The 13,170-nt window shown below is 45.1% G+C and overlaps 1 protein-coding gene across 1 annotated transcript in view; it reads left to right on the forward strand.

The window, feature by feature from the left end:
* The window catches only part of sec63 (SEC63 homolog, protein translocation regulator), a 106,523-nt gene that overhangs the window by 79,411 nt on the left and 13,942 nt on the right, over positions 1 to 13,170 (forward strand). The window contains exons 13-16 of the mRNA XM_055634979.1: positions 2,574 to 2,721; positions 6,027 to 6,109; positions 9,090 to 9,155; positions 10,142 to 10,336. Of these exons, the coding sequence (XP_055490954.1) occupies positions 2,574 to 2,721; positions 6,027 to 6,109; positions 9,090 to 9,155; positions 10,142 to 10,336 (492 nt within the window). The remainder of the gene's footprint in view (positions 1 to 2,573; positions 2,722 to 6,026; positions 6,110 to 9,089; positions 9,156 to 10,141; positions 10,337 to 13,170) is intronic.

The following is a 13,170-nucleotide window of genomic DNA, read 5'->3' on the forward strand; positions in this document are numbered from 1 at the left end:
GGCAGTGCTATGAGTTCAGTGATTGCGGGGACATGGCTCCATGAGGACATCCCCGAGTCTGATGCGAGTGTGGACGGCTTTCTGACTGTTTGGGTGGACAAGGACTGCAGAGTGAGTGACAGCGGTCGGTACAACTATGGTCACATCACAGTGAAGGAGTGTGTGTGTGTGCGGCCCGGACATTGAACTGATGGCTGTGGCTCTCCGCTTAAGGGCCTGTCCCACTTGGCCATCATTTACTCCTCTTTTACGCATCATATGTAAAATAGGTCGACGCGACGTCACGTGCAAATCGAAGCGTTGTGACGCACGGGTAGCGTGTGGGTAGCGCGGGACGGGCGGATGGAGAGGCGTGGAGTAGTGTGGAGTTGCGAGCGGAATGCGCAGCGCTGCAAGATTTCGTGATGTACGAAATCCTCGCGCGCCACCTGAGTGACGTAACGCGTGCACACGCTGACGCATTGGGTACGCACACTGACACATTGGCATCGCACGCTGCGTCCCGACGTCTCACACGTGGTGACACATGGGTACATCGCCGCGCGCCACAGGGTATTCTAATGACGTCACGCGCTCCAGATGGCATGATGACGCGTGTTTTGCAAGCGACGTCCGTCGACGTATTTTACATATGACGCATAAATGAGGCGCAAATTACGGCCAAGTGGGACAGGCCCTTTATGCTATTTGCCCTGGTGCAGTGGCCATATAAGTCTATGTTTAATTTAATGGGACTTGTATCTCTTGTTGCTTTTTTGTATGAGTGTTGGCAAATCAAATTCCTTGTATGTTTACCTACTTGGCTAATAATTGAATTACAATACAAAAATTACCAAAGAGGAGGTACTGGCTGTTTCAAACCATTACAGTTTACAAATCTCCAAGGCCAGTACAAGTGTACACTTGGAATTTGTGGGAAGCTATGGAGGAAATTTCAAAGGCCCTTGCAGCGATATTTGCATCATCTTTAGCCACAGATCAGGTTCGGGAAGTCTGGAGGGAGCTTCCAAGATGGCGCCCAACCCAAGCGACTATTTGTATGCTCACCACAGAAGCTGATCTACAATCACACATTACAATCGCTCACCTCTTCGGATCGTTTTCCTTGTCGTGGTGAAGAGGCTTGCGTGTCCCCAATGATTCCGAGAGCGATGCCGACGGAAGCACCAGCTTTTGGTAGGGCCACCCATGGCGATAAGGTCGAGGGTGAGGGTCCAGACTAACAACGATCCAACCCACAAGACCTCAACGGCAGACCAGGCGGACAAAGTTATCTTGAACACAACGGCTGTGAAGGCGGGTGAAGGCTGCAACAGATCTATCAGCTCCCATCGTCTTGGTTCACTTGCCATTGGAATTAGTTGAAATTGGAATTGGAATCAGTGCCCCCCCCCTCCCCCCCCCCTATGAACTGTCTCCCTCGGATGGTCACGTCGCACATCAACCCGGCACAGACACATTTGCACTTTATACTGTTTTACTGTTCTTTTAAAAATCTTGTTTCTCTGGGTGTCTAAATTTTTAGTTAATTAAGTTATTACATCGGATGTAAGCTGCGTACCAAATCTCGTTGTACCTCTGTGCAATGATAATAAAAGATGTTATTTTATTATTATTATTATTATTGATTGATTTGTGAAGGAGTGCAACATCAAGTACACATTAAACACACACACACGCACGGGCGTCTGTGAGCAGAACAACAGAACGTAGACCATCATCCTCGACCTAGAGGGATAGCCATGACAATCGCTCCAAACTCTTAAATCACTATTCCTACAGGAACAGGTACACTGCAACTGGTTCGATTGTAATCACGTATTGTCTTTCCATTGACAGGATCGCACGCAACTAAAACTTTTCATTGTACCTCGGTACACATGACAATAAACTAAACTGAACTGAACTGGTCAATTTTGTACCGTTATGTAAGAAGGGCAGGAAGGACAAGCCAGGGAACTGGTTGTTTGTAACCAGACACTATACTGGTTAGCCTGACATCAGTGGAGGGCAAGGTGGAGGAGATTCTTAGTGGTGGGATCAACCAGCATTTGGAAATCCCCAATGGACTAATGAGGGATAGTCACCATGGGTTTGTGAATAGGAAGTTGTAGCACAACGTAAAAGCAACATAGTATTAAGGCAAAGATAAGACACAGTGCTGGAGTAACAAAGCATCTCTGGAGAAAAAGCAGCATCTCTGGAGAAAAAGGATGAGTTATTACCTTGCCCAGTCACCAATGGACCATTACGGGCTCCACCTTCCCTTTATCATCCGTAGTTTTTGCATATCTTTCGTTCTATATCACTGTCTATATCTCTCATTTCCTTTTCTTCCATAGATGCTGCCTGCCCTGCTAAGTTACTCCAGCACTTTGTGTCTATCTTTGCTATAAGCCAGCATCGGCCGGTTCTTTGTTTCTCCAATATAAAGGCATATTACTCAGTGGGAACAACGTGTTGTTGATGCATTGGTTTAACTGGCAACTCATTAACTCATTAATGAACACTGCTGTTGCAAATCTATAATTTGTTAACCACTGGAGTTCTGTTTTCCTTATTTCCGCTAACAGTACAAAGTGCGAACAATTCAAGACTTGGTGAGCATGAAGGACGTTGATCGTCGTAATATGTTGCGTTTCCTGAGTGAGGACAAATATGATGAGATCATCGCAGTACTCGGGAGCTTCCCGCATGTCAGCATGGAGATTAAACTGCAAGGTATGAACCAATATGTCTAGAATTGTACGTGTGTGTATTTTTCACACTGCTGGGGGAATCGTAATTTGTCATGTTTTAAAAATATCCAGTCTTATACAATATTGATTCTGGCATTGTGTTAAAATAAAACATTCTCCTCCACTGAGGAGCGGCTGGGCTTGTGCACTCTGGAGTTTAGAAGGATGAGAGGAGATCTTATTGAAATATACAAGATTGTTAAGGGTTTGGACACACTAGAGGCAGGAAACATGTTCCCGATGTTGGGAGTCCAGAACCAGGGGCCACAGTTTCAGAATAAGGGGTAAGCCATTTACAATGGAGACGAGTAAACACTTTTTCTCACAGAGAGTGGTGAGTGTGTGGAATTCTCTGCCTCAGAGGGCAGTGGAGTCAGGTTCGCTGGATACTTTAAAGAGAGAGTTAGATAGAGCTCTTAAAGATAGCGGTGTCAGTGGATATGGGGAGAAGGCAGGAACGGGTACTGATTGCGGATGATCAGGCATGATCACATTGAATGGCGTTGCTGGCTCGAAGGGCCGAATGGCCTAATCTTGCACTTATTGTCTATTGTCTGATCAGCAAATCTTCTATATTCCAACTGCAGACAAATAATTTTAGCGTGACTTCAGGCTGCTGTCTGGGAGAGAGGATTGATTAATGCTAAGTTTACAGTTTGCAGTGGGGTGAGATGGGCAGGTGCATTCACAAGTTTTAGGACTGAAAATTACTGTATTAATTTGGACATTGTCACATACATATACCCCCACCCAGACGTGTAGTGCTTGAATGAAGGCTACTTGAATTTGGGAACATGCCAGCAGCACCAGTGGATCACAGCTTGTAACCAGTTTTTTGGTTCAGTTCAGAATTACAGCGCGGAATCACGCCCTTCGGCCCACCGAGTCTGTGCCGACCAGCTGTGTGGTCCATATTCTTTTTAAATTCAAGGGAGCTTTCTGGGTGTTAGAAGTGGAGTGAGGTTGCTCAACTCTATTTATACGTGGATTTTCTATGCTCAACTGGAACAGACTGTCGGCCTTTGATGTTGGAAGAAATGCTCTTCTGAAGTTGGATATAGAAGTATGGTTGGTCCGTGCAGGATCTTTACACATTTGATCCGTAGAATGTTTTATTCTGACACGACGCCAGAACCCATGCATTTTCTCAGCACAAATATCAGCAAATGCCCACGATGGACCGCAGCGAGCGGGTGTGGAATTTCTCGAGCCGGCGGATGTGTTTCCTGTACAAGCTCCATGTTTCATCAGCAAGCTGGAGAGTACTGCAGCTTTGTAGACTTCCAGCCGAGTTGACAATGGTGGTTTAACAGTTGTTCTCAGAGTTGACCAAGTGCTTGACTGGCCTTGCTGATTCTGGGCGATACTTCCTTGTCCAGTGAGCCATGGGAAGATGTCACGCTGTCCATGTACTTGAAAGCGTCAACTCTTTTCAGCTGAGTGTTGTTCATGTGTGCACTTGGTGGTGCTGGTGTTGAAGAGCCTGGGGCTGGCTGGTGGAGCACATTGGTCTTACTAAAACTAAACAGCTGTGCCGCTTGTGTCAAGTCGGGGGGAGTTCCCCCCCCCCCCCCCGGCCATGGGTACCATGTAATCCCGTACTACCTGCTCCATGGTCGGATAGTCGGCGACTAAACCGTCTCCCCCACCTCGTTTGCCAGTTGAGGAGGGGGCTGTGGACCCCCAGCAGGACCAAAAACAAGACCTGTCAATAGACAATAGGTGCAGGAGTAGGCCATTCGGCCCTTCAAGCCAGCACTGCCATTCAATGTAATCATGGCTGATCATCCCCAATCAATACCCCGTTCCTGCCATATCCCCTGACTCCGCTATTTTTAAGCCCTATCTAGCTTAAGATACAGCAAGGAAAGCATCCAGAGAACCTGCCTCCACCGCCCTCTGAGGCAGAGAATTCCACAGACTCACCACTCTAGTGAGAAAAAGTGTTTCCTCATCTCCGTTCTAAATGGCTTACTCCTTATTCTTAAACTGTGGCCCCTGGCGAGCCAACGGCCATCCACACTTCAGTAGAAGTTGCGATCAGTGTCGTACATAGATAGCATTGTAAGGAATGATGATAAATCACACACACCACAATCCTATACATCCAGCGGCGGAAGTCCGCAGGAACTGGAGGACAGAGACCTGTGGTGCGTCCATCACCGTTCCCGTTGGAAACCAGCGCCACTGCGTCGCTAATGTTTTCAACGATGATGCTTCTGCAAATCTGGACATGTTAAATTGGATGCCAGATTCCTTGTCTTGGTGCCATTTTCAAACTCCAGTCCACATTCTAGTTCTTGTGAGCCCGACCCAGGAAAGCCCCGGGCTGCTGCGGGCATAACGTCCCTCTCCTCGCCCGTCCACCTTTGTGTCCCGGGGGCGTTCCCCGCAGCTGACCTTGAGGGCACGGTAGGCCAGACCCTGGTCCTCTCTCCTACTGGCCTTGCACCCGCCCATCCCATCCGTCATCATCTCTGGCTCCATCCTCCCAGTTTTCAGCTATTATTGGATGTTACCAATGCTCAAATAACTCCAAAATGCAAGCTAATCACAATTAATCTATTTTACATAGGTTCTATTTTGAAAACATAACAGCAAATTGCAGTTCCCCCACTAGTCTTAAAAGAATAGAAAAGGACATAAGTGCTGGAGTAACTCAGCAGGTCAGGCAGCATCTCTGGTATATATAGATAGTTGACATTTTGGATCAAGACCCTTCTTCTTTGAAAGAACAGCTGGTGATATGACTGAGCATAATGGGAATCCTTATTCTATATATTTATAAACCCATTAATGTGCACCGTCTCATTTTGAAGTAATCTCTAGCTTAAATGGCATTTTGAAGCGTTATCCTTCAATTAAGTGCTTCAACTCGCCACCGGAGTTCTGGGCTTGATCATAACTTCGGGTGACTCCCAAAAATGTGTGTGTGTGTAGGTTAATTGGCTTCCGAGAAATTGTCTCTGGTTTGTAATGAGTGGATGTGAAAGTGGGATAACAGAACTAGCATGAACGGGTGATCGATGGTCAGCATAGACTAGATGGGACCAAGAGCCTGTTTCCTTGCTGTATCTTTCAATTTCAATTTATAATCTTGCAAATATAACATTTAATCAGTGAGATCTCATGACTTTTAACTCTCCCCAAAACCTGCCAATTTACCAAATCCAAACCCGTTGCTTTGTGTTTATCAGTGAATTATCTTGCACTGAGAACTTCTGAGATGGTGTTTCAGGAATTAAAGTAAAAAAACCTCTTAAAACATTTTGTGTTGTTATCCCTCAGTTTTGGATGATGAGGACAGTAGCAACATCACTGCAGGATCCATTGTCACTGTCACTGTGACACTTCGGAGAGGGACTATGACTGTAAGTATCTGTATTTGAGAAATTCTGTATCGCAATTACTCTTTCGCAAGTTACATCATTTAAAGGTTGTTCAGAAATGGCTTTCTTGCCCTCTTTAAAAAAAAAAAAAAGGCTATTTTCACCAATCAATAATACTGGACCTTTTAAAATAGTTTTTACTTCATAATTAGATTCCAGGCTCCAGAGACACAGTGCGGAAACGGGCCCTTCAGTTCACCGAGCCCGTACCGACCAGCGATCACCCCGTGCACCATCACCAACCTAAACATGGGGGACAATTTAAAATGTTACCAAAGCCAATCAGGCTACAAACCTGTACGGCCTTGGAGTGTGGGAGCTCCCTGAGAAAATGCACGGGGTCATAATGAGAACGTACAAACTCCATACAGACAGCACCCGTAGTCAGGATCGAACCTGGGTCCCTGGCGCTGTAAGGCAGCAGCTAAACCGCTGCAGCAATGTGTCGCCCTGCTCCATTCTGCCGCCTTAGTATTGTGTACTAAATTCTTAACCAAGATCAGTTTCAATTAAGATGCAATTTTTTTTTGAAGCAATACATTTTAAAAAATAAATCCTCAATATCTTCAGAAAATTTGATTGAAAAAAAACATATATATTTACTTTTTACAGAACATGTTCTCCTGACATTCAAGATCAGGTAGAAATGAGACTTTTTGATATTTTTATATTATTTATCCCAGATGAGTTCATTACATAGCTATAATTTAATCTTTTTTAGATCAGAGATACAGTGTGGAAACAGGCCCACCAAGTCCACACCAACCAATGATCACCCTTACACTAGTTCTATTCTTCCCACTAGGGACAATTTTACAGAAGCCAATTAAACCTATAAATACGCACATCTTTGGAAGGTGTGAGGAAGCCAGAGCGCCTGGAGAAAACCCGCGTGGTCACAGGGAGAACGTACAAACACACAGCACCCGTAGTCGGGCTCGGACCCGGGTCTCAGGCTGTTTTCGTCTGAGAAAAATGACTTGACGTTATTTGACAAGTGACTTTTGCCTTGGTGTAATATGCTTCAATCAAAGGCAGCAAAGCAAAATAATTGGTCTGTGATTACTAGTAGGGCATTGCAGGTTGCAACTTAACTGTCTTGTTGCACCAGAATTAGCTCACTATTGGTGAAATATTCTTAAACATATGGAAGGTGGTATATCAATATAAAGTGTTGGAGTAACAAAGCGGGTCAGTCAGCATCTCAAAAGAACATGGATAGAAAGTTGGGAAAAGGGGAAGTACAACGGGATCTGGGGGGTCCTTGTTCATCAGTCAATTAAAGTAAGCATGCAGGTACAGCAGGCAGTGAAGAAAGCAAATGGCATGTTGCCCTTCATAACAAGAGGAGTTGAGTATAGGAGCAAAGAGGTCCTTCTGCATTTGTACAGGGCCCTAGTGAGACCACACCTGGAGTACACCTGTGTGCAGTTTTGGTCCCCAGATTTGAGGAAGGACATTCTCGCTATTGAGGGAGTGCAGCGTAGGTTCACATGGTTAATTCCTGGGTTGGCGGGGCTGTCATATGCTGAGAGAATGGAGCGGCTGGGCTTGTACACGCTGGAATTTAGAAGGATGAGAGAGGATCTTATTGAAGCATATAACATTATTAAGGGTTTGGACACGCTAGAGGGAGGAAACATGTTCCCGATGTTGGGGGAGTCCAGAATCAGGGGCCACAGGGGTAAGCCATTTAGAACGGAGATGAGGAAACACTTTTTCACACAGAGAGTTGTGAGTCTGTGGAATTCTCTGCCTCAGAGGCCGGTGGAGGCCGGTTCTCCGGATACTTTCAAGAGGGAGCTAGATAGGGGTCTTAAGATAGCGGAGTCGAGGGATATGGGGAGAAGGCAGGAACGGGGTACTGATTGTGGATAATCAGCCATGATCACATTGAATGGTGGAGATGGCTCAAAGGGCCGAATGGCCTACTCCTGCACCAATTGTCTATAACATTTTAGGTCGGGACTCTTCTGCAGTTGTAATTTCTCTGCCGTCAGATATTTCACCTTAACTCATTCTACCTAATGAATAATCTCTATTTTATTGCCCAAAGGGAGAGAGTGCCATTAAAAGGTCAAATTAAATCTAAAGACAGTTTCTTCCCAGCTGTTATCATGCAACTAGACGTACCATCTCACTCCTTGGAGACCCTTTAATCGGTCTTTACTGGACTTTATCTTGCACTAAACATTATTCCCTTTGTACTGTATCTGTACACCATGGGCAGCTTGTGATGACTAACCAGTCCGCTGACTGGTCAGCCTGCAACAAAAATCTTCTCGCTGTACCTTGCACAATAAAACTAAAACTAATTTGTGTGAACTTATTTAGAAAACATTGCCTTCGAGTTAGTTGAGCTTCAGTTTCTGTATAACCTAGTTCAAGTTCATATTTAATTTCACATGCATAGAATCATAGAAACATAGAAAATAGGTGCAGGAGGCCATTCGCCCCTTCGGCCCTTCGAGCCAGCACCGCCATTCATTGTGATCATGGCTGATCGTCCCCTATCAATAACCCGTGCCTGCCTTCTCCCCATATCCCTTGACTCCACTAGCCCCTAGAGCTCTATCTAACTCTCTCTTAAATCCATTCAGTGACTTGGCCTCCACTGCCCTCTGTGGCAGGGGATTCCACAAATTCACAACTCTATGGGTGAAAAAGATTTTTTTCCACCTCAGTCTTAAATGACCTCCCTTTTATTCTAAGACTGTCTGGCCCCTGGTTCTGGACTCGCCCAACGTTAGGAACATGCACTAATTGGTACAGTGACATTTGAGTTACCATACAGCCATACGAATAAAAAGAACACTTTCCCCAAAGAGTTTAAAATAAACATCCACCACAGTGGAATCAACGTTTCACACTGTGCTGGGAGGCATTAAATATTTAATTTTTATAAATAAATGCAAGAAGCATGAATTTCTTAGAAATTAATCAATATTTTATGTATTTCCAGACCATCTTTGAAAAGGAACAAGAACATGGCGCTTGTATAAATGACGACCAGGACACCGATGACATAGTAAGTTGTTCTTCTTGTCGAGTCCACACACAAGATTAGAAGTTGTTCAGCCAGAGCTGAGCCACACTTCCCGGCATCTGCATACAATGGTGTCGGTCTTGTGTTTCGCGTGCGTGATGGTGGAAAGAAAACAGGGCCGCCCGCGACTTGAACGCTCATAGTAAGTTTAAAATGGTAAAACAAATTTTAACAATGATGGCTTGTGATGAAATCTGCAATAACTATAATTGTTGGAAAAACTCAGCGGGTGCGGCAGCATCTATGGAGCGAAGGAAATGGGCAACGTTTTGGGCCGAAACCCTTCTTCAGACTATAATCGTTATGTCTGAACAATATTTCCTTGGGTTTTACCCGAGCTATTCTTCGAGGATACTTATGGTTTTGAAATAGAAAGTTAAGACCTAGAAACATAGAATTTGCTTAAGAAGGAACTGCAGATGTCTGAAGAAGGGTTTCAGCCCGAAAAGTTGCCTATTTCCTTCGCTCCATAGATGCTGCTGCACCCGCTGAGTTATGTCCCAGATAGGACAATGATTATTACTTTCTGCAGCACAACAGAATATGTAAACATAGTACATAACAGGGGAAAAAAAGTTCAGTGTGTGTGTGTATATATATATACACATTCACACATAATGAATTTACGCTTAAGAGGTTTTTAGATGAGCACATGGATCTGCAGGGAATGGATGTATATGAATCACGTGCAGGCAGAGGAGATTAGTTTATCTTGTCCATCACGGACCCTGTGGACAGACAGACCTATGCTGTCCTGTTCTTCGTTCCATAAACGTAAACTAATGAATTCATATAACTGGCCATTCATGTTTGTGTTTTGACATGATGGCAGGAAATATAAATATTCCATTTTTATGCGTATTTGATTTTAAGCAGCGCACTGCGGTTGCACTCGGAATTAACCTCTGTGCATTTAATATACAGAGGCTTGGATTGATTTATTGCCATTTTGCATTTCTCTCTAACAGCAAGGAGCTGGTGGTGTGAAGAGCAAAAAGAAAGCCTGGCAAAAGAATAAAGGAGCAAAGAAACCAGCTAAGTCCAAGAAAAAGAAACCGATCAAAAAGAAGGTAGTCGCTCAGCCCACGCCACAGCCGCCAACGGAACAACAGAAGCAGAAACAGAAACACAGCCAAGCTAACGGCTCGGTTGTAGCAGGCAGTGTAAGTCACCCGCTCTTCCATCAATATCTTTTAAGTCGCCTGACCAGCTTGATCATTTTCAGAGATTTCAAACTGAATGAGTTTAAGTAAAATAATAACTACTCGTGATGGTAACATTGCGATATAGCCATGTGTTGTAACCGGAAGTTCATAAGTATAGGAGCAGAATTCGTTTCCAGAACTTGTTTCGCCTCTTGGACTTCAAACTCAATTGGTAAACAAAAGTCACGCACTGAGTACTCCATGAGGTCATAAGTTACAGGAGAAGAATCAGGCCATTCGGCCCGTCAAGTCTACTCCACCATTCAATCATGGCTGATCTATCTCTCCCTCCTAACCCCGTTCTCCTGCCTTCTCCCCATAACCCCAGACACCCGTACTAATCAAGAATCTATTTATCTATCTATCTCTACCTTAAAAAAATACCCATTGACTTGGCCGCCACAGCCTTCTGTGGCAATTATTTCCACAGATTCACCACCCTCTGCCTAAAGAAATTGCATGTGTGTAAATGTAATGTAATTATGTGAAGCACTTTGGGGTCAAGTTGACTAAAAATGTGCTATATAAATAAGATTATTATTATTATTATTATTAAATTCCTCCTCATCACCTTCCTAAAGGAACGTCCTTTAAATCTGAGGCTATGACCTCTGGTCCTAGACTCCCACCAGTGGAAACATCCCGATCCGCGTCCACTGTATATAGGCCTTTCACTATTCGCCATATATTATGTTTGGAAATGTACGTGGTTGGTTGTAGTCTCGAACTTTGTCTCACAAGTTCACAAGATGGGCCGTTTGGCCCATCGAGTCTACTCCACCATTCAATCATGGCTGTTATTTGCCTCCTAATCCCATTGCCCTGCCTTCTCCCCGTAACCCTTGACACCGACCGGTTCTAATCAAGAATTTGTCTATCTCTCTCCAGCTTCTGTCGATGATCCGGGGCCTCTGGCTTTGGACTTCAAGCTATGATTTTAAGCTGAGACCTGATTCTGTAATAACAGTCAACCCTCGCACTGATCCCTTTGGCACCCTGCTGGTCACAGGCTCCCATGCCAAAGTAACCCCTTTAGTCCTTTCCACATCCATCCCCCACCAGCAAGGTCTCAAGTCCCTTTGATTCTTTTGAGCAGAGACCCAAACAGTTTTGTGTTTAGGAAGGAACTGCAGATGCTGGTTTACACTGAAGTTGGACATAAAATGCTGGAGGAACTCAGTGGGTCAGACGGCATCAATGGAAAAAAAGGAATAGGTGACATTTTGGGTTGAGACCCTTCTTCAGATGGAAGAAGAGTCAGCCCAAAATGTTACCCCTTCCTTTTCCCCAGGGCTGTTACCTGACCCGCTGAGTTGCTCCACCATTCTGTCTCTATTTCTCCAATCAATTTCCCTCCGCTGTCTGGCAGTACTTGTCTCCCTCTCAGCAACTTGCCATTCGACTCCTCTCACTTTCCCCAAGTTAAAGGTGTAGCCAAGGGCACTCACGTTGCCTTTTATCGGTTACGTCGAACACTACTTTGTTCAAACATACACTGGCACCATTCTCGAACTCTTTATCCGCTACAATGATGACCACATAGGAGCTGCCTCCTGCACCCATGCAGTGGGCAGTCTGCACCCTAACGGCATGAACATTGACTTTTCCAATTTACAGTAGCCCCTGCTGTCTCCTCCCCTTCTCAGCTCTCCCTCGGCCTTCTGGCTCCTCCTCTTCCTTTCTCCTTTCTTCACCCCCACCCTACGTCAGTCTGAAGAAGGGTTTCGGCCCGAAACGTTGCCTATTTCCTTCGCTCCATAGATAGAAACATAGAAACATAGAAATTAGGTGCAGGAGTAGGCCATTCGGCCCTTCAAGCCTGCACCGCCATTCAATATGATCATGGCTGATCATCCAACTCAGTATCCCGAACCTGCCTTCTCTCCATACCCCCTGATCCCCTTAGCCACAAGGGCCACATCTAACTCCCTCTTAAATATAGCCAATGAACTGGCCTCAACTACCCTCTGTGGCAGAGAGTTCCAGAGATTCACCACTCTCTGCGTGAAAAAATATGCTGCTGCACCCGCTGAGTTTCTCCAGCACTTTTGTCTACCTTCAATTTTCCAGCATCTGCAGTTCCTTCATCAACACCCATGCAGATTTCATTAACTTCACCACTGACTTCCAACCTGCTCTGTTGGATGGTCTACTTCTGTTCCTGTGTCCTTAAACAAGTTAAATTAGGAACGTTCAGGGAACTACAAATGCTGGATTCTTGAGCAAAACACAAAGTGCTGGAGGAACTCAGCAGGTCAGGCGGCATCTGTGGAGGGAATGGGCAGGCTCTGGTTTGCTTTGACTGTTCAAGAAGCGATTTGAGCCTTTAGCAGAAGGCCCTCTAGATGGCAGCATTGCAGTACTTCTACCTGAACCTTTTGGCACTCCCTTGGGATCAGTCTGACAAAATTATAAAGAGCTGCTGGAAAGGGGAAGGGAAAAACACTACTCCCTTCTTGCAACATCTCCTTGTAGACAATTTAATCTTCTTCCACCATTGCCTTTGCCCCAAGATCGACACAAAAAGCTGGAGAAACTCAGCGGGTGAGGCAGCATCTATGGAGAGAAGGGAAAGGCACTGTTTCGGGTCGAGACCCTTCTTCAGACTGCTTCTGAAACTTGTATGACGACTAGTAGGTAGAGAAGGAGAGAGAGAGAGAGAGAGAGCAAGGGGCTGTAAGGGTTACTTGCCCAGGTGACTCAATTTGCTTTTATCTAGATTGCAGATGAGGAATATTTTTCAAACTCAGTTAATGGTTCCGGGGGAGAAGGCAGGAGAATGGAGTTGAGAG

This window comes from Leucoraja erinacea, chromosome 5, assembly GCF_028641065.1.
Source record: "Leucoraja erinacea ecotype New England chromosome 5, Leri_hhj_1, whole genome shotgun sequence".
In the NCBI taxonomy this organism is placed as follows: domain Eukaryota; kingdom Metazoa; phylum Chordata; class Chondrichthyes; order Rajiformes; family Rajidae; genus Leucoraja; species Leucoraja erinaceus.